The following is a 27,920-nucleotide window of genomic DNA, read 5'->3' on the forward strand; positions in this document are numbered from 1 at the left end:
TTGTTACTTATGTGCACGAAGCAAGAGGCTGGTGATGCGCTCGAGGCGGCACAGCCAGGGCCCGAGAGCCCGCGCCCCGGAGCCCCGGCGCTTCCGGCGGGAAGTCGCGACAAACTTTTAACAGGGTCCGAGGGGCCAGCGCAGGGCCCTGGCGACACCGATCCCGGGGGCCGTCTGCTCCACGGTGCGGGGGCGGGCGGGGCGCGCCCGCCCCGCGGCCTCCCCTCGCCGCCGGGGGCGTGGCGGGGGCGAGGCCACAGGTCCCGCCGAGTCACGTGGGCCAGGAGGGGCCGGAGGGGCCCGGATGCGACGCGGCGCCGGCCCGAGCCGGGCGGCGGCGGGAGGCTAACGGGGCGCGAGCGGAGCGCCGGCCGTGCCCTCCCGGGTCCCCCGCGTCTGCAGAGCCCCGCAGACGCCCCGAACGGGGACCGCGGGCGCCTGGAAAACGCGACGGACTGCGACGGAGGTCGGTGCGCTCGAGTTTGTGACCTTGGGCGGAGGGGACGATCGTCTGGGACACGGGCTCCCGCACCATCCCACTTGCCCCAAAACACAACGGGGAGGTTTACCCCCGGCGAGGGCGAGGCAAAGTCACCCCCTTCCCGTCCGCCCCCGAAATCACGGCAAAGTCTTCGCTGGTAAGACGGGTTCCCTCACTCACCCCGCCCCCCCCTCACCCCGCCCCCCCTCACCCACCGGCCCAGAGGGTCGCTGCTGGTTGGAAGCTGGCGTCACCGGGCGGGAAGAAAGCCTCCGTCCCCGGGAGGGAAACCGTGGGTTTCTCAGTGCCCACGGGCTCTGGGTTGCCCGAGGAGGTCCACTTCTCCCCTCCACGAAGCCCCCGTTTCCGCGGGGCCCGAGGCCAGCGGGCGCCGAACTAACTGATGGGTCTGGGGAAGCCCAGGAGCCTGATCCACCGGGAGCTGCTTCTAGCGGGTGATCGTGGGCGCCTTCCTTCCAACGCCACCCACTAGACACAGCCGCCTGTCCCCTCAGCAAGAGCCCCTTTGACCCCCGGATGGTGAGGGCGGGGAAGGGAGAGGCGCTGGGGAGCTGACGCTCTCACAGGAGGCCGGCCCAGGACGGGGGGCAGACATAGTTTGGGGGTAGTGTGTCTTGTGTTCAGAGGCCGTTTGTAAAATATGTAAATGTGTAAACTATCAAGGAGGCCTGCTCAGATTGGGGTGTGTGTGTGTGTACTGGAGTATGCCCCTGTGCAAGCCCCAAGCTCTCAGACCCCACCCACCCTCAACCCCCCTCACCCCAGAACCTAGAGAAAAGCCCTGTAAGGGCACTGTGTGTAACTGCAGATCTGGAGGGCCTCTATTTCAGGGGGAAGACTGCCGCCCATTTGGGCCTGGCCTTGCTCAGGACACCCAGCAGTTAAGCAGTAGAGCTCACCAGGGCTGGTGTGCTCCAGGGCCAGACTGGTCTTTGGCTGGTGGTCAAATAAGAAAGCCAAGCCTCAGCGAGTTTGGCTCAGTGGTTGGAGTGTCAGCCTCTGGACTGTAGGGTCTTAGGTTCGGGTGGTCAAGGGGACGCACCTCCGTTGCAGGCTGGATCCATACCCCCGTCAGAGGGCCTGCGGGAGGCAACCAAGTGATACGTCTCTACCACATTGATGTTTCTCTCTTTCTCTCTCTCTCTCTCCTTTCCACTCTAAAAAGCAATGGAAAAAATATTCACTGGTGAGGATTAAAAAAAAAAAAAAAAAAAGAAAGCCAGGATCCAGACAGGGGCAGCTAGCAGACTGAGAGTGTTCTGGGAATCACAAAGTGACTGGCTCCCAAGAGGAGGTACAAGTTTTGTGGCCTCCGTTTTGGGTACAGGAGTGTGTATGACACTGGAATGAGCCTGTCTGCCCAGAGCTGTCCTCTCCTGGGACATGAAAGGATAGCCCCTTTATAAGATTTTTGAGTCCTTTTCAGAAATTGGTCTTTTTTTGGGTTATATTCAGCATGTGTTCCATGGGGAATGGGCCATGGAATGCCTACTTTAAAAAAAAAAAAATTGTATTGATTTCAGAGAGAGGAAGGGAGAGGGAGAGAGAGATAGGAACATCAGTGATGAGAGAGAGTCATTGATCAGCTGCTTCCTACACACCCCCCACCAGGGATCGAGCCTGCAGCCTGGGCATGTGCCCTGACTGGGAATCGAACCTCAAATCTCCTGGATCCTAGGTCAATGCTCAATCTCTGAGCCACGCCGGGGCGAGGAGTGCCGACTCTTAACCTGCCCCTAGTGTCCAGTGAGTGAGGCTGATGGCCCCTCTCCCTCCCCCAGGTGGATAAGGGACATTCATGGTGCTTGGAGTCACACCCTAGTGGCCCTCTCATCCAGGATGGCGCCTGTGGAAACATGGCTGTAGAAATCTATCCTGGGCATAACCAGTGAGGACTCGGAAAGTTGCGTGTTTTATTTGTAATCTCTGTGAAGCAATCCTGGACAGTGTTCTTGCATTGATCAGAATCCATGTGGTTCCTGCGGTATGTTTTCTGAGGCACGACCTCTCTACAACGTTGGCATAAATGTAACTTGCTTGTTTTTCAGTAGATTCCTGAAAGCCTCAGTATTATTAGAGAAGAATCCCCCTGGGGTCACGCTGGGTATCTTTGGTAGAGAAAACAAGATTTACTGAGAAAAGTCCAGTGTAAACCAGATTTGTGTATGTGTGTATGTATGCATATTTGTGTGTGTGCGTGTGTTTTGGGGGAAGGGCAGAGGTAAATTTCCTTGGGAGTTGCTGGACAATTAGAATTTGTTCTCTTGGACCTTCTCTTATTCTAATCTTCCTGAATCTAGGCAGATTTAGTTAAGATTTTCTGTGCTCTCTCCTTTGGCTTGATGTTCAGTTCAGAATCAGATGGTGGGTTTGGCAGTTCCTCAAAAAGTTAAATCCAGAGTTACCACAGGACCCAGCAATTCCGCTCCTAGGTACATACTCAAGAGAATTAAAAACATATGTTCAGCCCAGCCGGGCGTGGCTCAGTGGTTGAGTGTTTGACCTAGGATCCAGGCGATCAGGGTTTGATTCCTGGTCAGGGCACATGCCTGCGTTTTGGGCTCGATCCCCAGTTGGGGGCGTGCAGGAGGCAGCCGATCAACGACTCTCTCATCATTGATGTTTCTATCTCTCTCTCCCTCTCCTTTCCTCTCTCTGAAATCAATAAAGATATATTTTTAAAAAACCCCATATATGTTCACAGAAAAACTCGTGCATGAGTGCTCATAGCAGCTCTATTCACAACAGCCAAAAGGTGGAAACAACCCAAATGCGCATCGGCTGATAGATGGATAAACAAAATGGTGTCTCCATACAGTGGAATATTAATCTTAAAAAGGAATGAAATACTGATACATGCTACAGCTTGGGTGAATCTTGAAAACATTATGTTAAGTGAAAGAAACCAGACAAAAGGCATGGAATGGGCAGATCTGTAGAGACAGGTAGAAGATTAGTGGTTGCCAGGGCCACAGCGGCGATTAGTGGTTGCCAGGCCCACTAGGGAGTGACTGCTATGGGTGTGGGTTTGTTTCGTTTTTTTCCTTTAGGGTAATGAACATGTTCTGGTATTAAACCGTGGGGATGGTTGTACAACTTTATGAGTGTACTAGGAACCCCTGAATTGTACACTTTAAAGTAGTGAATTTTATATGAATAATATTTCATTTTAAAAAATTAGACGGTAGGAGGTCTGCCTTGTTTTAAAGATTTTATTATTTCTGTAAAAAGGACACAATTTAAAAATATTCAGACAACACCTAAAAAAAGCTCAAAGAAGAAAGTGAAAACATCATCTGGGACCACTGTGAGCATTTTTTTTAGAGTGCCGATCTATCAGACTATGAGGATTGAACTTGGGGAAGTTAGTGACTTTCTTTCCAAAATGGGAAGAACAACTCCCACCTGTTCAATGCACAGATATAGGTAAAAGTGCAGTGAATGCTAGCTGTTGTGATCATTACATGTATGTGTATATATGTAGCTAGGTACGCTTGTCTGATTGCCTGTAAGTAGGATTAGGCTGTTCTATTACCTTTTTCATGGATAAAGTTTCTTTTTTAAGGGCTTTATTTTTTAGAATAGTTTTAGTTCACAGCAAAATTGAGGGGAAGGGTCAGAGGTTTTTCATATACCCCTTGTCCTCACACGCACGTGGCCTCCCCCATTATCAACAGTCCCCACCAGAGTGGTGAACCTGCTACAGATGATGAACATGCATTGACACAATCACCCAAAGACCATAATTTACATTAAGATTCGCCCTTGGTCTTGTACATTCTATGGGTGGGGACAAATCATGGACAGACTTTTCATGTAAAAATTATCCGCTCCAAAAATGAATGGCTCCAGAATATCACCCATTGTATGGGTGTATAACAGTGTATCCTGTAGTCTTCCACTGATGGAGTCTTCCATTGATGAGGCTGCGTTAGAACATATAGTTCAACATCGTCAATTGCGCATGTGCTTTTTGAGCACCTGCAGGGTATGTGGCTGGGAAGCAGGTCTATGGCTTAAGTCCGTGGTTTAGGTAACTGGCAAAGTGGGTCACCGCCGAGCAGAGGGGAGTTCAGCTATCCTCACGGGTCAAGCAAGAATTGGCACTGGGCCCTGGCCGGGTGGTCGGTTCGTTGGAGCATTACGCTGTACACCAAAAGGTTGTGGGTTTGATTTCTGGTCAGGGCACATACCTAGGTTGTGGATTCGATCCTCGGTTGGGGCGAGTATGGGAGGCAAGAGATCAATATTTCTCTCTCACATTGATGTTTCTCTCCCCCTTCCTCTCTCTCTAAAATCAGTAAACATACCCTCAGGAGAGGATAAAGAAAAAATAAAGAATTGGCACTGGAAAAGCCAAGGAAGAGTAGGCGTGTGCAAGAGTATTGGGTAAGGGAGGCTGCTGAGGAGGAAGGGTGGAATTGGCTGGAGAGCCACCTGCCCACCATTCCCCAAGTGGGAGTGTTAGAGGTCAGTAGAGGAGAGAGAAAAACAGATTCTAGGAGAGGCTTCAGGCCCTCCCCTCAGTCAGCCCCTCATTGGCCTGGGTGTGCCCTCAGGCCCCAGGTCCCCCACTGGAACTCCAGAGAAGCACTTTGCCTTCATTGAGGGTGTGCCTGGTTGAGTAGGCCAGGGTTTGCCCTTTGGGGAAGCCCGCTGATCCTGGGTCAGTTCACTGCCCCCAGGCCTTACTGGGCTAACTTTCCTTCCCAAGAGAGTAAGGGGCCCAGGGCAGGCCTGGTGGTTAGAACTGGTGAGCATGTGGGCCAGAACACTGCCCTGGTGTGACAGGCACTCTACCCTGTGTGTGCTGGCCCCTGTCACCTGCCCTCCTAGCCAACCCACCTTGTTCCCTGAACGTGTCTTAAGCCCTCCTTTCTGCCACTGGACTTCTTGGCCCAAGCTAGGTCCTCTGTGGAGAAGGTCCTTGGCCCCAGGTATTTCCTAAGGCTCCTCCTTAAGCTTCCTTGGGTGGTCCAGTGTGACCTGACCCATGTGGACTCCCTCTCTCCAACAAGCTGTGTAGCTTTTCTGGGTGTGTGCCCAGCCAGCTTGGAAGTGGAGCTCTGGGTTTTTCCCTGACCTCCTTGCTGGCTGCTGGACCCAAAAGCAGGTTGGCACAGAGGGAGCCCTGCTGAGAGCAGCAGGTGAAACATACCCCTTCCATAGCCTGCCTCACTGCCTGCCACATTCCCAGCCTCTGTTGAGCTCTTGGTGTTTACTCCTGACCTCTGGCTGGGCCCCTGTGCCCTCTCAGGTTTTAGCCCCCAGGAGACATTCTCCTTCTGGCCCAGTTGGCAGATTCAGCCTGACACTGGGGGGCGGGGGCGGGGAGCGCCTCTGGACAACCTTTCTGAGCGCCTGGAGCCGTGAAGGTGGCACTGCCTGCTGGGGACTCGTCCTTGTTCCAGCCCTGCTGAGGGCTGTTTCCTCATCTGTAAATGGGTAGAATGCACAAGCCTCAAGGAGGTGGGGACCATTTAGCCACTGAGAAACAAAGTTAAACCCCCTCCAACCTTCTCTGCCAGATCTTCCTCCCCCACCGTGTTCTCCCACCCCCACCATGTTCTCCCTCCCTCAGCAGATCCTCCCTCCCTCACTACATTTTCCCTCCTCCAGGGGAGAAATTAGGCAGTGGGCATCTGAATACCAACGAGAACGGTGCTTGAAGGTCCAACCATAAGCTGCCCCCATACGTGTGGGGACCATCTTGGGGGCCACCATGTCTTGGAAACCTTTGTGTGCAAGGACATCTTAGGGTACCCATTATAGGGGATAAGTGGAGGCCTAAAGAGGAGAGGGGTTGTGCAGTAGGCCACACAGGGTGCAGGACAGAGTGGTGGTCTTCTAGCTGCTGCGGTGCCGCTGCCTGAGAGGGTCCCCGATGGGCTGGAACACGCTTCCTCCTCAAGCCTTTGGGCAGCTTGCTGTCCGTCCTTCAAGGATGACCTGAGCCCACTTCCTCCTTCCTCACCACCCCCTGTGCCCCCCGTGAACTGCCCGTCCCTGAAGCCCACAGCCGCTGCTGGGCCTCTCTTGCTGTTTTCTGTGCAGTGTAAGCTTTGTGTCGTCCTTCAGCGTCTCTCCTTGGCAGCCTGGTTTATTTCTGCCTCTCAGAGCCGGGCACAGGCAAGGAAGAAGTTCAGTCACCAGTTGCCTCTAGCCCCCGTTCCCAACAACCCCTCCCTGCTCCCAGGGTCTCAGCAGTAGTCGAGATTGCTCCTCACATAGCTGGGCTCCACGCTGGAGACCCTGAGGCCCTGCACCGTGAGCATCCTCTGGGGTTAAGCTGGGCTGGGGCAGGCCTCTGACTGCAGGCCCGGGCCAGCCTCTCAGCCCTCGAAAGGGACAGACTGGGATGCACCAGATGACCTGGGCTCCTTGGAGGGCTAGCCTGGCAGGTAGCTTCCCAGGCTGGCTGGAGGAGCCCAGGAAGCTGCCTCGTCTTCCTTTTCCCTCTGTGCTCGGCAGTCCCACTCTAGTGACCCAGCCCAATGCTGTCCTCTGCCTCAAATGTCCGCCAGTGTCCAGCTCAGGGCCAAGGGTTTTGAATTTCAGCTCCTCAGGAACTCAACCAAAGTTTGTTCAGTTTGCTGGGCACCTGTCCAGCTGTACCAGTCCATGTGTGAGCCTGAGCCTGGGGCACACTTGGCCTGCAGTCCTGGCCCTCCACCCTCTGCAGACACTGTCATCGGTGGCAGCTTCCCTGTCCGTGGGGTCAAGCGAGACCTTGCTCCCCGCCCCCCCGGAGCCTGCATGATCAGCACTGCTCCCCACCATCTTTCTTACCAGCGAGCATTCCTTCTACATCTTTAACCAGCACTCTTTCTCCTCACAGCAGACGTTTCTTCTTGCCCCATGCCTCCTGGAGGATGTCGCCCAGCAGTTCCAGTGTATATCCACTGGCCCAGGAATGCTCAGGGGAATGACCTGCCCACTGCAGGCCTCTCCTCCCCACCCCACTGTCATGGCCTCGGTCACACTGCCTCCTGTTTTGCAGGTTGATCGTGATAACCTGTCCATTTATCTCCTTAGACTTGGGGCTCAAGCTGATGACCTGTGAGTGGGCAGAATCTGGTCATAGTGTTTGCTTAGTGTGGGGCTTAAAGAATTTTGTTTAGTTCCTCTGATGCTCACAGTTCCCTGCAGGTGTGCCCACCATTCCTGTTACTATGCATCTGACCAGCTTCCCATGTACATGCCCGTGTCCTCCAGCTGGCCCTTTCAGTTTGTCAGCCTCTTCTTTACAAGGACAGGGGCTGTATCTGTCTGTCTGTCTGTCTGTCTGTCTTTGACCCCAGGATCCATGGCACAGGGCGCTCTGAAGAGCAAGTGTTCATTTAAGTTATGTTGATGAGTAAGCAAATACACTGAGTGGGACAAAAGTGCAGAACAGTTTAATGTGCGCAAAAACAGTTATGATCGTAGGTGCACAGAATATCTCTGAAGGATTCATATAAGCTTGGTAACAGTGATGCGGTGGAGAATGGAACTGGGTGGTTGGGCGATGGGTTGGAATCATGATACCCCTGTTCTTTGGAATTCAGGTTTTACAATTAAAATCTTAATGATGACATTAATGTAAAAGATCAAGTCTTGGCATTTGAGACCTTTCTTGCTGTGGGCTCATCTCTGTCCTCCCAGCCTTGAGCCGCCTCTAACTCTGATATGGTCTCTCCTCTATTCCTGCAGTGCCTGGTTTGAGATGGGGTCCCAGGTCTCCATGGAAGTGAGAGGTGTGCATGTGGTGATCGTAGGTGGAGGCTTTGGTGGGATTGCAGCCGCCAGCCAGTTGCAGGCACTGAATGTCTCCTTCACGCTGGTGGACATGAAGGACTCCTTCCACCACAACGTGGCAGCCCTCCGGGCCTCCGTGGAGAGTGGTAACAGGCTCCTTTCTGGGACTTTCTTGGTGGGAGTGGGCTTTTCATGCTGTGGGGGTGGGGGTGGTCTTCTCAGCTTAGGGTGAGGTGCCTAAATTCTACCACTAGACAAATTCTGGAGAATCTTAAGGTTACTGGCCTTAAGCAGCTTCCATATCAAGGCCCCAGAAGAGCCTGAGCTTCCTTGAACACCCGAGGCCCAGACTGGCACCTTAGGGGATAGTGGGTACCTCGGGTATACCACTGGCCCGGCTGTTTGGGCAGAGGTACCCTGTTGGTATGTAGCTCAGGAGAGGTTCTGAGTTATTCTGGCTTCCTGTGGGGCACCCAGTTTTACACTGTGATCTCCTCTGTGTCCGTTCCCCAGGGTTTGCCAAAAAGACATTCATTTCCTACTCGAAGAGCTTCAAGGATAGCTTCCGGCAGGGTCGGGTGGTTGAGATCGATCTAAAGCATCAGAAGGTGCTGCTGGAGCATGGTGAGGTGAGCAAGGGCTGCCAGGATGCCCTTGGGGGAGACCTGGGCAGGTTGCCTCAAGAGTGGAGCACCGCCTCTGGCCCCCAAGCCCTGCCTGGTGCTGATAGCAGCTTTCTCATAAGCAGAGGCCTGACTACAGCAGCCACAAGAGTGGTGGCAGACATTTCATGAGCCTTCCCTGTATGCCGGGCATTGTCTTCAGCCCTCCATAGTCTCATTTAACTCCCACCATGACTCTGAGGGAGGTGGTGTAGCCTCATTTTACAGAGGATAAGTGGCTTGCCCAGGATCCCACAGCTGGGAAGAGATTCAGCTGGGACTTGACCTCAGGCAGTTTCACCCCAGAGCCCATGCTCTGAAAGCCACTGTCCTGGACCAGCCCCAGGCCTGGCCAGCCAAGAGGGCCTCCTCACCTGCTAGAATGAAAGGCTTAGGCACGTCCAGGACCCATGTCTCTGGATTGGGAGGTCATGGGGGCAGAGGTTTTCTTCATTCCTTGAGTTCCTCAGCCCGGTATATAGCGCGGTACCTGGTACACACCTGCAGCGACACGAGCTCCACCCATGAGCAGCCACTAGCCCACTCGTCATGTTGAGAGTTACCTCCAGCCTTCCCCTCTGCTGTATTCAAAGTTAAAGGGGGATTAGAAAAAGGGGACATAATTTTCTGTTCTCAATGAGTATGTGATTTAGTGTGGATCAGTCCTCCTTGAATTGATTTTAAGGCTGGGAATCTCTCAGTTGGAAAGATTGCTGAGAGTCTCCTTGTTCTGTGGTTTTGGGCCAAACTTTTCAGAGCCCTGGAAGGGTCCATGCGGGCATCTCAGGCCTCCACAGGAAGTGGGGGCTGAGTGGGACACAGACCTCCCGCTCCCGGTCTTCTTCCCATCAGAGCAGCACTGATTTTGTCAACTTGATATATGTAGGCTGCAAACAGGACCTGTCCTCTCCCTTCTTTCCTTTCTGTCTTTGTGGGCACAGGGGGTAGTTCTGTCTAAAATGCCTAGGAGAGCCTGAGCTAGTTCCATGTCAGAAGCTGGAATCCTGCTTATTTCCCACAAGTAGTTTCCTGTTTCCTGCTTACCTGCCTCCCACTGCAGGGAGCTCACCCCTCTCATTTCCATGTTGGGTGGCTCTGGGAGGAAGTAAATCTGCTTCCTTAGGTATTCTAGTGCTGGATTCTAGTGCTGTCCCTTGGCCTAACCATGTGATGGTTTTGCTCCCCTCCAAGGAGGGCTCCCTCAGAAAGACCAGAGGGCCTCACTACCAGGTGCTCCTTGCCCTGTGGGCCTAGAGTTGGATGAAGAACCCAAGCCTGTCCTCACCCTTCTTTTCCTTGCCCCTCACAGGCACTGTCCTTCTCACATCTTATCCTGGCCACGGGTAGCACTGGGTTCTTCCCTGGCAAGTTGAACCAGATTTTCAGCCAGCAGGATGCCATTCAGGCCTATGAGGACATGGTGAAGCAGGTGAGCCACCCCCTGGCCAGGGGCCGGGCAATGAGAGCAGACTGGGTGGCCCCGGGAGAGCGGAACAGCTGTGGGGACAGTTGGGGCTGCAGTAAGGAGATCCTAGGAGGTGCTTGGCTGTGACAGTGGCTACAAAGATGGAGAGTTATTAGAGAGACTTTTGGGAGGGAACCTTTGGATCTGTCATCAAAGTCTGGACATGAACACCCAGACCTGCTCACGTAGTGGTTGGTGAGTACCCAGCTCCTCTCTCAGGGCTCCTGGCTGCACAGGGCCTTGTGATTTATAGAGCAGGCTTGGATCCATGACCTCAGCCAGCTTTCCCAGGGACCCTGAGAGATGGGTGGGATTGGGTCAGTCCCCTTTGAACTGATGAGGAGTGGAGATCAGAGGAAGATTGTTAGGTGAGTGCTGCTCCATGGTTCAGCCAGTCCTTTCCTTCTCTGCAAAGCTTCTGAGAAGCCAGGGAGAACAGACATTAGTGTATAGGTTAGGAGCCCAGCTTTGAACTCAGACAGATCTGGGCTTTAGTCATCTGAAGGGTGGGCAGGTATGATACCTGCCTTTTGGGGCTGTTGTGAGAATCAAATGAGAAAATGCAGGAAGACACCCAGCAAGTGCCATGCCCCAAGGAAGCACATCTGGACCCCAAATTTGGAGAGTTCTCTACTTTTTTGGCAAGCCCTCCCCCCAGTGCTGCCCAATGAGGCAGGGTGAATTTGAGGGCGCGCTTTCACATTTGCTTCTGCTCTAGGTCCAGCGCTCCCAGTCCATCGTGGTGGTGGGCGGAGGCTCTGCAGGAGTGGAGATGGCAGCGGAGATTAAAACAGAATACCCCGAGAAGGAGGTGGGCAAACGGCCTTGGCTTTGAGCTCTCGGTGGCTGGCTTCTTTCTGTGTTGTCTAAGGATAATCAGGAATCTGTTCAGGTCCTGGGTGGCAGAGCTCCCTTAACATAAAGTGGGAGCCTGGGGGCTCTCTGCACTGAGGGGTCCCCTAAAGTCCCTTTCTGCTGGGAATTTTTCTGGAGAACCAGGGTGTGTCCTAGTTCAGTGAGGGGTCCTGTCTTCTGGTCCAACCAGGAAGATTAAGCCTAGGGGAGACACCTTACAAAAGATGAACTACTGTGTCCTAACACAAAGCGTCCCAGCTTTGTGATCTAAGCCGAGACTTTGATTGCCTCTTTTTGCTGACACCTAACTTGGTCAAAGGCACCCTTGGTTGGTTTTCTGTCTGGGGCAAGCTGTGGCTTTTTTGGTCTTTAAGAGAGGTAGCCCTTGCCCTGGACAGCCCCATGGGGAGCCAGCAGTGCAGCCTCTCATTAAGGACTGGCTGGCACTGCCTTCTGCCCACGGGAGGGTGTCCCTGTTCCCTTTTAATGATGGAGGGATAGAGCATCTGCCTGGCACCCTGGAGAGAACAAACACATCCTGGCAGCTGCAAGGGCTCAGCTGAGGGCTGAGTGATGATTGGTAATTATGGAGGCAAGAGCATGTTTGCAGCTGATGCCAGATCAGCCTCTGAGAGCCACATGGAGCCTGTGGCTGGTTCTTTTTCCCTTGGGAAAGGCACGTAGGTTTTGAAAAGTGAGATCGATATGGGCTAATTTAATTATACGGTTGTTCTCTGACAAATTGTTGGAAATTATTATGAGTAACTGACATAAAAGTTCATTAATTTTGATTTATGGGGTAAAGACCAGTCTGAAGTAGGAAATGACTCAGTATAACTTCCGTATGTTTATGATTAATAGACAAATAAGAGTAATAGTAGCCACCGTGCTGAGTCATGTGCTTTATACACATGTGCTCACTTCATCATTACAACATTTCTCTGAGTGGGACTGTATCCCATCTTACTGAGTTGTCAGGCAGTGTCCGAGTGAGTATCCGAGATGGGATTTCAACCCAGGCTGTCTGATTTGAAAGTCCAAGCTTTAAACATCACTCCAGGCTGCCTCCCACTTTCCTGTGCTGACCCAGGCAGCAAGTAGACATGCCTGGAAGCTCCAATTTTAGAACCAGCTTTAATGTAAATGTGAGGTTGATTTACAGTTAGAATGTCAATGAGTTACATATATAGACTGTACAACCATAAGTGCCTGAGGATGCTTGAAAATAATTTTCCACGTGGTGCTCCGTGTGGTGATGGTGCGCTGGCACATCCTGAGCGTCCTAGACTAGGTGACGTGCATTCCAGCCCAGCTTGCTGTTAACTGGTTCCAGTGTTGGGCAAATTGCTTTACTTGGGCCTCAGTTCCCAAACCTGTAAACTGGAGGTAGGGGAGGAGGTGGGGGAGACAGACTGGTGTGTCTTAAGCCTCTTCTTGTGAGCAGAAGCCTCAGTGGCTCCTTCTATGTCCTATGGTTGTTTGTCCCCAGGTCACTCTTATTCACTCACAAATGGCCCTGGCTGACAAGGAGCTCCTGCCCTGCGTCCGGCAGGAAGCGAAGGAGATCCTGCTCCAGAAAGGGGTGCAGCTGCTTCTGAGTATGTGCCAGTTCCCCTCTGCCCTGCCCCTCTCCCTGGCCTGGTGAGATTGGGCTCAGAGACTTGGTCACTGCCCCCAGCTCTAGGGTGGCCATGCTCTGAGGCTTGGGTTGAGCATCAAAGCCCATTTGAGGCCTGCTGTCCAGTTGGAGGTTGTGTCTGTCCTCGGGCAGGGCAGAGGCCCTAGTACTTACGGGATTTCCATGTGACAGAGGTGGCACTGTCCTGGCTATGGGTTTGGATAAAGTGCACATGGTACTTATTTGTTGAATGATTTAAAAAAATCACCTAAAGGATTTGACCTGAATTATGATGTCTCTGTGGTGGAGAGAATAGGGTTGTTTGGTTTCTGTTTTGAGGGTGGTGAGGAGTGTGAGTTTTGTCCAGAGCAAGAGAGAAGAGAACCCCCCAGCGTGCTAGACAGTGGGGCTCTAACCCCAGTGGTGTCCTACATACTTCACAGGGCTCAGCCTCTTTGTTTTTTTCAGGGAGGTGTGAGGCATCTGCTCTGTGAAAGCCCGCCTTGGCTCTTGGTCTTCTTGTACCTGCCTTCCAGTACTGTGGTCATCTTTACTTTTAGGCAGAGGGGACTTTTAGGCAAGGGGCTGGCTCCTTGACTGTTCTTGCTTCACCTTTGTCGGTGTGTCTGGAGGGCTCATCCTGCCTGGTCAGGTTGGCATAGCTGACAGTCAGGGAGGCATGTTGGAGGTCTTCCTCAAATAGCTTTCCCCACAACTTGAAAAACTCAGCTCCAAACTGCATCTTGGAACTTCCCTTCCATTGTATCCCTTGGGGCCCGATATCCAGGTTATACTTCTTGGGGCAGCGAATGGACTGGAGAAGAGCAGGGAGGTAAGTGGGGAGTGGAGTCATTGCCTACTTGAGCCACAGTGTCCAGGCCTTTCCTGGGGCCTTTATAGATTTCCAGATTTCCCCAGTTCAGCCTTGGCCCAGACCTTGGCCTTGATGACCCTCTGCCAGCCTCCTGGTCACAGACCTCCCTTGACAGGTGAGCGGGTGAGCAACCTGGCGGAGTTGCCTTTCAGCCAGTATCGAGAGTGCATCAGTGTACAGACTGACAAAGGCACCGAGGTGGCCACCAACCTGGTGATTGTCTGCAATGGTATCAAGATCAACAGCTTTGCCTACCACAGTGCATTTGGTAAGTAGGAGGTGGAGCCATTGTCCTTTCCCCAGATTGTGTCCAAAAGGCCCCTCAGGCCTTTTCCCCAGGAATCAGCACCACCCTACCTTTTTCCTCCATCCCAGCAGCTCATTTGTGTCTTCTGAATGATGACTTCAAACTTTAAATTCAGGTTCAGGCTCACTTTTGCTGTCCTTTCCTCAGCTGTGATGATGACGACTTAGCCCAAGATGTCCAAAATGACGAGAATCTTCCAAAATTGGGGCTGCCCCCAAGGGGTGAGAGATGAGAACAGTTTTCAGAGAGCCAAAAAAGATCTATTTTCTGTTCCTTTCCTTGGGTCACAGATGCAGAGGAAATTCTGGGGTCAAGCCTTTCTCTATTCACAGGTGTGCTGCTCCCCAAACCATGATCCAGATGTTTAGCCACTGGAGCTTGGAATGACCATTTGGGGAGTGGGAGCAGTATTGTGGCTTCATGTTCTTAAAGCTCAATATTGAACTGTCTAGCTAACTGAAACGTGGAGCAGGTGGACTGATGACCTCCATGTGTGAACTGGAGACTCAGTGGCTCCTTGTCATCCCTGTGATTGCTGTGTCCCCAGGTCCCCATCATTTATTCCTGAGTACCATTCCTGCATAGGGAGCTCCTACTTTGTGCTCTGCAGGAAAGACTTATCTGATCCCAGAGGAAGGAGGCTAGTCCAGGCCAGGCATGGGGGGTGGAATCAAGGGCATACAATGGACAGAGATCCCAAAAATTTAACACCTAATTGTTCTAATGTTATATTTCAAAGATAAACTCTTTTAAGTCCCTTAAAGTGAAAAAATTATCATTTATTAAAGCCCTGCATTTATTTTAAAAATCTGATCCACATTCAAAAGAAGATCCAAGACTTTGCAAGTTGTGAACTTAAGCACTGTCAGTCAGTCATGGTAACGTATCGAGTTATGCACATTACATACCATGACACTTGCTGTCTTTCTAACCACTTTCCACCCTGGAATAATAACCTTGCCTTTGCAGGAAGAATTCTAAAGCAGGGACTTCAAGCAGAAATTAGGTGGGAGGCTTGCCTCTGGAGGATGTGCCTTTGCAGGGTGGCTTGATCAGCACCAGAGCCACCCAGCACTGTTCTGGAGGCCACTTAACATGTCAGCTTAGCATCTTGGTTTTGCCTGGCAGATAGTCGACTGGCCAGCAATGGTGCCCTGAGGGTGAACGAGTACCTCCAGGTGGAGGGCTGCAGCCACATCTATGCCATCGGCGACTGTGCGGATGTGAAGGAGCCCAAGATGGCCTATCACGCCGGCCTCCATGCCAACATTGCTGTGGCCAACATCATCAACTCTATGAAACAAAGACCCCTCAAAGCCTATAAACCAGGTAAGGGAGCCTCACATGCTTCACAGTTTTAAGAGTTGGGGTTAGACATGGTGAAGCCTTTGAGGTGACTGATCCATTAGCACAAATTTTCTTTTTTTAAAAAACACGTATTTTTATTGATTTTGGGAGAGGGAGAGAAACATTGATGTGAGAGCAAAACATCAGTCAGCTGCCTCTGCAATCCCCCTACTGGGAATTTAGCCTGTAATCTGGGCATGCGCCCTGACTGGAAATCGAACCAGCAACCTTTCGGTGCACAGGACGATGCCCAGCCAACTGAGCTGTAGCAGCCAGGGCCAGGACAAGCTTTCAAAGCTGGCTATAGACACACTCCCTAGATTGCTTTAATAATTGGGAATTAATAAATAAATCTGAGAATTGCAGGCCCACAGATGGTGAGCAGGATTCTAGTTTGTGCCTCTGCTCCACAGGTGCACTGACGTTCCTCTTGGCCATGGGGAGAAATGACGGTGTGGGCCAGATCAGTGGCTTCTACGTGGGGCGGTTCATGGTCCGGCTGGCCAAGAGCCGGGACCTCTTTGTCTCCACAAGCTGGAAAACCATGCGGCAGTCTCCACCCTGATGAGGAGACTGGGCGGGAGACGAGGTACCACCATCGCCTGGTGAATGGATTGCTTGACAAGTGGTACCTGCCTGACAAATGCCAAAGGGCACTCTTTCTGGAGTAAGATGCCAGTGATGTACTCACCAGAGACAACTTACAGAAAATCAAAAATGGAGAGGAGAGGAGAGAGGGAAAGTGAGAGAGGACAAAGGGAGAGCGAGAGGAGAGGGAGAGTGAGAGAGGAGAGAGGGAGTGAGAGGAGAGGAAGTTAGAGAGAGAGAAAAAGAGAGAGAGAGATACATTAAAAAGACACCTCCCCAGAGGGTTCCTTCTGGGTTTGGCAAGGCCTGCTTGCCATGTGCTGGCCAAATGCTTCGCTTGGTCCTGGGGAAGGCAAAGTGGCCTTCTCTGCCGTAGACTCCTCTTGGATGTGTAACCATGAGCACCTGGGGTGTGGCATTCAGAGCTCGGAATGGCGGGGGGGAGCTGGGTCTCCTGATGGCTGGTACCCTGTCTGTAAGGGCAGGAAGGAGGGCCTGCAAAGTGAGACCAGCAAAGGAAGGGGATCTGTACCCGTCTTACCCGTCGTTCAGAGAGGGGGAAGCACACGCATCCTGTAATACTGTGGTTGTTAATAGGAGCCTGATTTTAAACTGTTAGTCCCTACAGCCTTTAATCTTAATGAAACTTTCTATATTTCCATTTTTAGACCCTGATTATATATCATAGGTTACATTTAAGAAAAGATAAAAATATCCCTGTTGGTTAGTCCATTCTAACAGTGAGTTTTTACAAAGCTAACAGAAGTGAAGACCGAAACCAGGGCTGCCAGCCGCTGGAGGAGTTTAAGGACAGGCAGCCGAGCTATGTGACCTTTGGATGGGTCACTGGCTGGTGAACATTCAAGGAGCAGACGGGGGTCAGCAGGCGAACCCGTGTGCTTCCAGGTTGCTGTCAGGGGCAAATTTCTAAGTGACAAAACTGATGCTAGGGGACCCTTTGAGGTTTTGTGCTTCTGGTTTCTTGGCCAATCCTAATGTCACTTACCTGGAGACCCAGCCATGTGGCAATAATGCCTGCAAGCAGCTGGATTAAGGTACATACATGACTCCTCTACTTGGGAGAGAACTTCAATCTGGAGGAGCCAATATTAGACCATGTAGGTTAACTCTCTACAGCAGAAGTGGTTGATGAATTCATCTGAATAAACTCAGGTTCTGCCCCTGCCCACCCTGTCCCTCCCTGCTTACTTTGGATGGTGGCTTCTGGATACTTGGCCAGAATCCCTGGACACCAGCCTCCCTGGGGCTGTCACTCCATCATGTCTGGGTTGTGGCCTGGGCCTAATGAAATATGCCTCTCTCCCAAAGCATGGCCGCCCCACTGGAGCTTCGCCCCGGGCTGCATTCTTGGGGACCAAGGCCAACTAGGTCCCCCTTCTGGAAGCAGGACCTGATGCCTGAGAAACACAGGCCAGTTGTGCTATCTGACCTGGGCCTAGCATGGCAGGAGTCAAAGCCCATTAGAGACAGGACTTGTTCCATTTATAACATTCTAGACGTGTCCACCACACCCACGGGGACGGTTTTCCAAACAGGAAAATGTTGCAATAAAAGAATATGTTGTAAGAAAGACACTGGATCTTTTATTTTTTTCTTTCATTTTCTTTTTCTTTAAAAAACAAAACAAAACAGAAAAAAGCCTGAAGCAAAACCTTTTTAGGAGTAGAGATATTATAGGGGTGCGGCGGGGGCACTAAAACAAGAGAAAGCACCGGTGAGATGCCTAAGTTTCTCTTCTCCGGCACTGAACACAGCCAGCCAGCAAAGCCCGGGTCACTCGGTTGCCATCCTTCCTTGCAAAAGGAGAAACAGAAGACTTAAGAATTTTGAAAGGATTTTCTTTGTGTGTGTAAAAGTCAATGCTATAAATCTAAAATGAAGTCTGTTTTTTTTAAAAAGTTCTAAAACAACAGGAAGAAAACACAAGGAAAGAACCCCTCGCGGAGACCTGGTTTTTGGGACTGAGGCTCTTTTTAAGGAGAATATAAAATGCAGAGGGCTCCTTCCGCGGGCGGGACCTGCTCCCGAGGCCGCCCAACACTCCCCTGGTCCCCCTTCCTCTCTCCTTTTGAAAAATAAAACCCGCTCCTGGGACGATCCTCCCGCAACTCCGGGCCGGCAGCGGCGGCTACTTGGTGTCGAGCTTGGCCATCTCCTGCACGTAGATGCCGATGCTCTCGCTGTCGAACAGCAGGAAGTAGACGTTCTTCAGTGAGGACGCGCTCGAGTCGTCGAAGTGGGCCGAGATGGCTTTGAGGGTCACCTGAGCGGCCGTCTGTTTGGGGAAGCAGTTTCTGTGCCAAAGGGAAAAAAACCCATGTCACTTTGGTCCCCAGGACCATGGAATAACAGCCCGGGGTGAGGGCAATGCTGGCCCTTCTTATCTTGGCGCTGGGCCCTGGTTTCTATGGCATGGGGTCTCACCATGTGCAGGCTGGCCCACATAGGATCTCCTTTGATGCTAGTCAGAGGGACAGCCTGGGGGATGGGGGGGCGACAAGCAGGGGACTGGCATCCTCACATTACAGGTGCCACACTGGCTCAGAGGCACAGTGGTTTTAGCCAGGGTCATAGGGCTGGCCAGCGGGTGGCGCCCTGTGCTTGAATATGTAGCCTGACTTAAGCCAAACTTGGCTTTAAAAACTACCAATTCAGCATTTCAAATACCTGGTCTTTAGAAAAGCACATATAGTTTTCTTTTTTTTTGGCGGCCTCGAAACTGGTTTACATGGTAAATTGTTTATTAAAGGGAAAATACATGCTTAAAAGCTTGTCTTCATGATTCCTTTTCATGCACTTAATGTTCCTCTCATCAGCCCATATAGATGTGCTGTGTCATTTCAGCAGCAGTGACTCTGGGCTGGGCCCCAAGCACCAGGAAGCTGAGACAGCACTGTCTGCCAGGGCGAGCCATGGCACCAGCCTCTAGGGCCTAAGCCATTGTGGGCATGTGGGTCACCAAGCCCCCCTGGGTGATCCCAGGATAGGCCTGTCTAATGAATTCTGACTGATATGTAGTGTCTGTCCAGAACATCATGGCATGTGGTCCGCTATGCAAAGAATTCAGCCTGCAGCCTCTGGGCTGGGCTGGGCTTTGGAGACCAGCGCCTCTTGCTTAGGTTGGGATAGGATTACAGCAGCAGGAAGCTAGGCCTCTTATTTCCCTCTTAGCCTTCCCAGAACCCAGATTAACAGAATGTCTTTAGAGTGTAAGTCATATCTGTGTCATCAGGGCATCTCCCAAGAGACGAGTTCAAAATTAAGGCAATAACTTGCTTTGGCTCCAAGCGTGAAGAGAGGGGACATGCTGCATGTGAGGACAGATATCCTTGTTATTTACCCAAAATACTGTTCTCCCCCCCAGCTGGGGTCTCTGACAATTAGAACAGTCTGTTCTCCAACCCACCAAAAGCAAACCCTAGGTGACAGCCTCTCAGTTCTCTGGGTGTGCATGTCAGAGCCTCAGCCTTCTGGGCCTCCTGCCTCCCAGAGCCCAGGAGTCCCCTGGGGATTCTGAGGCAGTAGGCCTGGAGCGGGTCTGAGGTTCTGAATTCTAACACAGTGGGGTTGCTGCTGCTGAGCTGTGGACCACACTATGAGCAGCAGGGCCTTCAAAGCCTGGTGTTTTCTGATCACGTGTCCTAGACAGGGACAGCTGGTGGGAACCTGGCCTTCGAACTCTCAAAAAAGAAGTCTGCCTCTCGATACTCCCCGCTGCCCCCTCCGAGTGTTCTGAAGGATGGAAACTGGGTTTCTTGCCCTATTGCCCAGTCAGCATGCTTGGCTGCGCTGGCAGCCTTTGGTCATGTCATCTGGAACTGCCAGAGTGGAGGAGCACTGGGTCCCAGGGAGAAGGCTGGCCTCCAACCTCCCCTGCCCGCCCGCCTGGAGAGCGCCTCTCACCTGCCACTGGGGAAGGGTGGGAAGGCCACAGACTTTAGCTTCTTGTCCTCTGCCGCCGACAGGCAGTTTTTGATGGTCTCTTCAAGCTGCTCTTCACATTTGTCGGATCCCCACTGAGGGATGTGACAGTGGATGACAAATTTGGCTGCAAGTCCGCTGGTTTGGCTGACAGCGGCTGGGACATGGGAGAGAAACGCTGCAGGTTATGTCCTAGTCTCTACCTTTAACCAGGGGGTTAGGCTGAACCCCACATGTCCCTATGAGATGTGTGGGGGACAAGGAGGTGACAGAGAAGTTGGCCAGAAAGCATTCATTCCATGCTTTTGATGGGGACTACATTTACAGAGCAGGCGCTGTGCTGGAATTGCTCTGGATAGTCGGCACAAGCTTTTTTCAAGGCTGATGTGACAGCATGTGACTTTCATGTGGTCTGCCAACTAGTCACGCGGTGAGGCTGCCTACTTACCATGGTTCCTGATGGAGGTACACACCAGAATCATCTGGGAGGCTGTAGGAGGCTGAGGAGTGGCCTCCCCACGTGTCCATGCCCTAACTCCTGGACCCTGTGAGTATTGCCTTGCATGGCATAAGGGGCTCTGCAGATGTGATTCAGTGAGCGATTTTGAGATGGGGACATAGTCCTTTTAAGAGGGAGGCAAGAAGGTCAAGGTGGGAGATGATGATGTGACAAAGCAGAGATGGGAGAGAGGCGTCCCGGAGCCAAGGAACATTGCAGCCGAGGATTGGCAGAGGCAAGGAACAGCCCCCCTGGGAAGGAACCAGCCCTGCCATCATCTTAAGTTTAGTTTTTTAAACACTGCTTGTGAACTTCTGACCTCCCGAACTCATGAGAATAAATCTGTGTTGTCTGAAGTCACAAAATTTGTGGTACTTTGTTACAGCAGTGATAGGAAGCTAATACAATGGCTTTTAGACTTTTAACAAGCAGATGTGCCTACCCCCCACCCCGAGATCCTGACTCAGCAGGTCTGCTGTGAGAGCCACTGCACTTGGCCATACACTCCCCCAGATAGTGACTGTCTTTCTGATCATCGCTGAGGAGCCTGCAGGGCGCAGGGAGCAGGCGTTCACACTGTTTGTGACATGTGCCCCAGGCCCAACATGTGCTCAACAAAATCACTCATCCTGGAAACCAGATTCCTTTCTCCCTCTGTCCTTGGAACACCGGTCAGTTTTCTGAGACTTGTCTCATTCCAGGACCATCTTCCTCATCTCCACCGCCACCTCCCACTCATCCCATCCAGCCTTCAGGCTGATTAGGACTCACTGTCAGCCCGGACTGAGCTGAGCTTTCAGAGAGAAGGTGCATTTGCTTCTGTGTCACCTGGGGACACTACCAAACCAAGGTCATGTCCCACTAACTTCCCGGCCTGAGGTGATTGGGCCACCCTGGACTTGGCTGCAAGTCTGCAGCAGTACCGGCTTATGGTTCAGATTCTCTAGTGAGGCTTTTCCCTCTTGGTCAACACAATGCCAAGGTCAAGGCACACACCTACTGCCCTCGGTGCTCAGTGGGTCCATGCCTTGCTTGCCCTTAAACTGAAGGTGTCCTGGCTTTACATGGGGTCTCCTACTAGATACCCATCTTGGAAATCTATTCTTTCTTAGTGGAATATAGAACAGGGCATATCTTACAAGTGGTGGTGTTTTTAAACTAAATGAAATACGATGTTAGAACTTGATGAACTGCCTCCCCATTCCAGACTCACCCTCGCCAGTCCCTTCTTCTCAGGGAAATCCCATCCCAGGCCATAGAGACTTGGACCTAACAGATCTGTACTGGTTTCTGAGCTCAGGACTGTGCTCTGCAGCCCTCTCCTGGGTTCACTCGTTTCTCACAGTGAGGCCTCCAGCAGTTCTTTCAGGGAGCAGCTGCGGATTTCTAACAACTCCTGAATGTCTGACATTGTGCATCCTTCGCCTTCCCTTTTGAATAATAACAAAGTAACCTGTGGAATTCTCCATCAACAGATTTCCCCCTCAGGGCTTGGAAGATATTTCTTTCCCATCTCCAGCATCCTTTGTTTCCGAGAAAAATCCGCTCTCAGGAGAACTGTCTACAAACCATCTGCCTTTCCTCTTGGGTTGCTTTTCAGGTTTCTCTTCAGTTTTGAACTTCTGAAGTGTCACCACGATTTTCATTGATTATACTCAACGTTTTCAACCTGAGGACTCATGGGTTTCATTCTGGAAATGTCTCAGCCATGATCTTTAAAAATCCTGCTTCTTGCCCAGTGGTTGAGCATCAACCCATGAACCAAGAGGTCACCAGTTTAATTTCTGCAAACTCTCCTATCCCTGCCCACATGAATATTTGTCTTATATTTCAGTGCGGTTCTGTCTTAAAATTTAAAAAAAGAAATTCTATCATTGCTATATGTATGGGGAATGGTATGTGCAGACTGTAAAGTGTGGATTCATGTTCTTTCTTGACTTGAAACCTCCATTACTTTTCCAGCGATCTGATCTGATCGTGACAGTCCCCGGCTTTAACTTTCAAAGGTGCCCCTCTCATCTACCAGGGTCTCCTTCTATCTGCTGCTCCCTGTTGGCTCATGACCAAGCCTTCCTACGCACAACGCCCTTAAGGCCATGATGACCTGCCCTCAAGTGGGTCTTATACCCTCACGGGGCCTCCCCTTCTCCCTCAAGCAGAGGGCGAGCGCTGCAGTCCTGTTCCCATCTGTCTGTGCCCCACTCTTGTGGCTGTCTTTCCTCCTAGGCTGTCCAGTGCTTGAGGGCAGGAGTGGGATTTATTGTCTTTAGAGCCTGAGCATCGGGGCAGCACCTGGCACTGACTAGACAGATGATCACTGCGGTGGCGTGGGTGGGGACACAGATCTGAAGTTGGACACACCCATCAAAAAAATTACCCAGTAGTCTCAAAAACAGGTGTTCAAACAAAAACTTGTGCACAAATGTTTCTAGCAGCTCTGTCCACAATAGCTAAAGGTGGAAACAACCCAGTGATGAATGGATAAACAAAATGGAATATTATTCAGCCATCAAAAGGAATGAAGTTCTGATATATGCTACATGATGAACCATGAAGAAACTATTATGTGAAAGAAGTCAGACGCAAAAGGTCACATATTGTAGGACTCCGTTTATATGACAAGTCCAGAAGAGGCAAATCCATAGGCACAGTGGTTACCAGGGACTGAGGGAAGAGAATGACTTAAAGTTACCCAGTAGCTCCAGGCCATTTTTGGGTGATCTGATGCAAATTCACTTGAACTATCCAGATACTTTATAGCCCCCAAAGCACATGAAATGATCTACCTAGTTTAGGATCTGGGCCGCTCAAACTAAAAACTAGCTTTCTGATCAGGCATGGCATCTTTTGCTTTGCACAGAGTATGTGGGAAGCATGCAATGCTGGAGAGGGAGGTGGCAAGGCTGTGCTGGGAATATGGGCCCAGTTCCACACTTACCTTCAGCGACTTCCAAAGGGCCTTGGGATTTGCGGAGCTCCTTTACTGTTTCCAAGAACTCTTTCCCCCCAGCCTTTTCCAAGGCTTTACCTGTGAAGGAGAACAAGCGGAAGCCACCACAGTTGCTCTTTTCAATGTCATTAATTACACTGCTTGACATACTTTTACTAGGCCAGAAAAAACAAACAAACGAACCATACCCAGAAAGTCAGAATAAAACTTTGCAACTGAAATCCTGGTTTGCCAGTGGTCACCCATGACAGGCGTCTCTGGCTTCTGTCCATCAGGACTTAGATTCTAACAAACACTTAAAGGACCTTTTCTGAGGAGGTGATGTGGCCATAAAGTGTCTCATGACATGAATCCTGAAGGTGGTGCTTTTGGGTTTTTTTAAATTGAGGTTCCAGTGTCCTGTTCTCTGGGCTCAGTACCTATTGTGTTGATTTAATTTGATGCCTTGATTTGATGGCAGCACCCTGTACCGGGGGCATCTCACTGACCCTCTTGTCACCAGCTTCTAAGCCTGGTTCCAGAGCCACCCTTGGGGATATAGCCACAATGGCCAGCCCAGGCCTGAAGTGACCGATGGTGCAGCAGAAACCTCTGGGTGGAGTACTGGGGTCTTGTTCCCCTCTCACCTCCATCAGTGTGCTGTAAGTCCTTGGCATCAAAGGACAGACAGGCCCAGACAGCCTGGAATGTTACTCCCCAATGTGGGCCTTGATTTTCAATGGAAAAATGCAGGTTTCTGCTGAGAGATCCTTCAAGTCTTTGATGTTAGGACAATTCCCTACTCAATATTTCAGGGTTGTGCTTCTATGACAAGCCAAGTAGAACCCCCGGGAGATGGCAGGACTCTACCTTCTGCTATTTTTGTGTATACTTGACTTTTCTGCAATAGCAGACAATGTTTTAAAAAGGATAAATCAGGGTTTTATTTGCACTGGGTTATTGGTTCGGGTGATGCTAATGGAGAATGGAACATGATGAGAGGGACCCCTTCGAACGACACAGCAACAATAAGAAGACTCATTCATCAAATGCTTTTAAGCCCCGTACTGTGCTAAGCCCCATCCATGTGTTATGTTATTTGATCTTCACAGCACCCCCATGAGCCACAAACTACTGTTACCCTCACTGACAGGTGAGGGAACTGAGGTTCAGAGTGTTAAGAAACCTGGCCCGGCCGGTATGGCTCAGCCGTTGAGCATCGACTTATGATGCTGGTATTTCTTCCAATACCAGTGCTCTTTCTATTCTACCACCAACCCTGCCACTTAAAAAATTGGAATATCTTTATTGTTTTCCTAATACAAAAATGCAAACTATAGAAATGGTAAAATAGGACACTGCCGCCTACTGGGGATTGAGCCCGCAACCTGGACATGTGCCCTGACTGGGAATCAAACTGGCAACCTTTGGTGCACAGGACAATGCCCAACAACTGAACCACACCGGCCAGGGCTAAGATGGTGACCATTTAGTATGCTATTGCTTCTTGTGCCCTTGACAACTTACCTTCCCGAGCTTTCTGCCTAGCCTAGTAACATCTCCCGCCTTAAAGACAACTGACTTTTCCTAGATGTCCATTTCCTTTTTACCAATGGTGTTCTCAATACTTAAGCTTGAAATATATGTAGAGTTTTACCCCACACATGAACAGCAATGTTTATAGCAGTCTTACTCATTACCATCTAAACTGGAAACTACCCAAATGCCACCAAGGTAGAGTGGATCAACAAATTGTGGTATATTCCTACAGCGGAATACTATCCAGCAGATAAAAATGGACAGACTACAAACACACTCAACAATATGAATGGATTTCACAAACATAAAGTTGAACAAAAGGAGCCAGACACAAAAGACATACTGCATGGTTTCATTTTTATAAGCTCCAAGACAGATGACAGCATTTCTGCTGTTAGGAGACAAGATGGTGTTCATCCGCGGAGGGAATGGTGACCGGGACCAGGGAGGAGGGGGTTTCTGAGCTGCTGGAAGGTTCTGCTGCATAGTCAAGGTGCTGGTTACAGAGATGTACTCACTTTGAGAAAAATTCCCTGAGCTTTGCACTAATGATCTGTTTTTACATAACACTTCAATAAAAGCTTCAAAAATATATGCAGATTTAAAACAAAATTAGCTACTCTCTAGTAATACTGCTCAGCTACACACAAAGGCAGAGTCTGGCACAGCACCCCAAGCAGGGGATATCCAGTTGACAATGACCCACCTCATGAGAACTTGCCCAAATAGTGGGCTATTCTATGGCACCTCCGCCAAAGTCTCAGGACCTTACCTATATCTTCTTTGAGGTCAATTTCAGCTGTGGTTGGGTGGACAATGCCCTCCACTCTCATGGAGCCAATATGGCTGATGTCACTCTGGGTCAGGGACAGCTGCATTAGGAAGAAAGATCGAGAGTGTGGAAAAGATGAAATCCTATTAAACATCTCCATATTTTACAACATGTCTGTTAATTCAATTATTAATACTGAATGTCAATACAAAGGGCTGTACACGGAGCAACCGTCCCACGTTTCCCAGGTGTTTGGTTTTCAACAGGCTCTTTTGTGCTCAGTGGATTTGATTTTCGCTCTGTTAGCAGCAAGCAACAAATCTCTTCCTCCAGAAGCAGAAACGGGACCTCCCTTTTCCCTTTTCCTACACCCTATGCCTGCATTTCCCAATCCTGGCAGCCTTGCTGTTCAGTGACTTATTTTCTGAGTAGCTCTTGCAAGGGAAACCCAGGGCTTGCTCTCTCCTCTGCCTTCTCCCCAGAGCAGCACAGGCCTCTGGGGCAAGGATGCGAAGCTGATGACCTTGCCTGAGAGCAGGGACGGGCTCCAGGACTCTGACCCGCCTCTGTCGGGCCCCCTTGCCTTTAGGGAACCCCATTCCTGGGGCTACACTTGTGAAATGCTGCCCTATTATGCTCACACTTAGTGGGATGGAGGCATAATCCATTGTCTCCCCATGTGAGCAAGAACTTGGCGGTCCCCTCAGGAAGTGAGAGGAAGCTCATCACCATGGAAGTACGGACGGTCCCCAGCCCGCCTCTTTGCTTCCCGGCTTCCATCAGTGGTGAATTGGGAACCTGCCACATTCACACTCTTCCTGTGACACGCTCGTCCCAACTGCTTCATAGAGGTCCACACTATACTGTCAGGCTGCAAACATTCCTCTACCGGAGATACGATTAGCTGTTTCCTTGTGGATCTTATCTCAGCCCCAGTTGAGTTGACAGATAAATCACCTGCTTGGTAAACTCTGATGCTGTGGGAATGAATTAGTTGCCTGTCTGCCTGGGCCGCCCTTGTGCTGCTGGAGACCGTTCAAATGTCTAGCCCTGTTTATTTCTTCCTGCAGTCGAGAAAGGCAGGCAGACTAAATTACTGGCAAATAATTCATCTTACACCAGGGGTTTTCAGGAAACATATCTCTATTTCCTTTCTTTGATAAATTACACTGAGCCATGGAGGGTGGGCCTCCCAGAGCCTGTCTGAGGAAGTTGGCTATAAGTTCGGGAGCACAGAAATAACTGGGGCATGGGCATTTCCAGCGAAACCAGTAATGCCACTCTGTCTACTGCCCAGAGGGATTCTCCATGCTTACCTCTGGCTGACTAACATCAGCATGAAGAATTCCTAGCACTGAAGAGCTTGTTTATGCTTTAGTTTAAAACTGACTAATTCAAGACCTGAGTAAAAGTCAGATTAGGGGAGTCGGGGATGAAGGAGGCCTCGCTGCTTGTAAACAGCGGGTTATAAAAATGTAACCACGGCCTTGGCCTGGTGGCTCAGTTGCTTGGAGCATCACCCCACACACCAGCAGGTTTCGTGTTCGATTCCGCGTCAGGGTGCACACTGAGGTTGCAGGTTCGAGCCCCGGTTGGAGCACGTACAGGAGGCAACCGAGAGATGTTTCTCTCTCACATCGATGTTTGTCTCTCTCTCTCTCCCTCCCTTCCTCTCTCGAAAAGTCAATAAACATATCTTCAGGGAAGGACTAAAACAATGCAATCATGCTTTCCTACAGCACAGCGCAGTTAATTTTCTGTATTACCTTCTGCCCTAGAACAAGGCTCTTGGAAGACAAGATGGTGAATCCGTCCCCCGGCCCATCCTCAGAGGTGGAATTTGAAGTTCCTTCTTTATCACTGTCCTTTGGTTTGGACTGTGGAGAGAAATCAGAGGGACAGGCGGGAAATCATCTAGAAAAAGGCGAAAGTGGCTCGATAAAGCTCTTCCCGCGGCCGCCGCCGCGGCGGATGTGAAAGGCAGTGGCTATGCGCTGTGTTCTGCTCGTCTCCACGGAGGGAAGCAACGGACAATACCAGGGAAAGGAGAGGGCGCTGCTAAGAACACCGTTAAAGCCTTCACGGGCACCTGCGGCCCTCACTCAAGCCTGGACGCGGACACGTTATCCTTGCTCTTTTCAACGCCTGCAGCTTATGATGACAAGCATCAGAACCAAGTGGGGTGACTCTGGCACACTGCTCGCCCCCCACGCTCCCCGGGATTTCCGGGGGCCCTGAGGCAGCGCAGCGAGCTCTTATGTGCTGTCACGGGGTCGTGGAGTGG

General features: G+C 51.0%; 2 protein-coding genes across 5 annotated transcripts in view; one reads left to right on the forward strand and one right to left on the reverse strand.

The window, feature by feature from the left end:
• The first annotated feature begins 394 nt into the window (after positions 1–394).
• Positions 395–27,593, forward strand: AIFM2 (AIF family member 2, ferroptosis suppressor). Of its 4 annotated transcripts, XM_087824376.1 has the most exons (10): positions 567–638; positions 8,195–8,385; positions 8,753–8,868; positions 10,211–10,330; positions 11,085–11,177; positions 12,711–12,819; positions 13,829–13,981; positions 15,149–15,349; positions 15,781–15,956; positions 27,415–27,593. In XM_087824376.1, exons 2-9 carry the CDS (start codon positions 8,208–8,210, stop codon positions 15,930–15,932), a joined length of 1,122 nt encoding a protein of 373 aa, XP_087680502.1. In that variant the 5' UTR covers positions 567–638; positions 8,195–8,207; the 3' UTR covers positions 15,933–15,956; positions 27,415–27,593. The 4 variants fall into 4 exon arrangements, with proteins under 4 accessions (XP_087680501.1, XP_087680502.1, XP_087680500.1 ...); XM_087824375.1 differs by lacking the exons at positions 567–638; positions 27,415–27,593 and adding an exon at positions 395–466 and having other exon boundaries at positions 15,781–17,675; XM_087824374.1 differs by lacking the exon at positions 27,415–27,593 and having other exon boundaries at positions 15,781–17,675.
• Positions 17,535–27,920, reverse strand: part of MACROH2A2 (macroH2A.2 histone) — a 43,004-nt gene continuing 32,618 nt past the window's right edge. The window contains exons 5-9 of the mRNA XM_087824378.1: positions 27,403–27,513; positions 25,637–25,736; positions 23,335–23,424; positions 19,880–20,054; positions 17,535–18,270 (exon numbers count right to left, since the gene is read on the reverse strand). Of these exons, the coding sequence (XP_087680504.1) occupies positions 18,105–18,270; positions 19,880–20,054; positions 23,335–23,424; positions 25,637–25,736; positions 27,403–27,513 (642 nt within the window). The 3' untranslated portion in view covers positions 17,535–18,104. The remainder of the gene's footprint in view (positions 18,271–19,879; positions 20,055–23,334; positions 23,425–25,636; positions 25,737–27,402; positions 27,514–27,920) is intronic.

Source organism: Miniopterus natalensis, chromosome 14, assembly GCF_054644295.1.
Source record: "Miniopterus natalensis isolate mMinNat1 chromosome 14, mMinNat1.hap1, whole genome shotgun sequence".
In the NCBI taxonomy this organism is placed as follows: Eukaryota; Metazoa; Chordata; class Mammalia; order Chiroptera; family Miniopteridae; genus Miniopterus; species Miniopterus natalensis.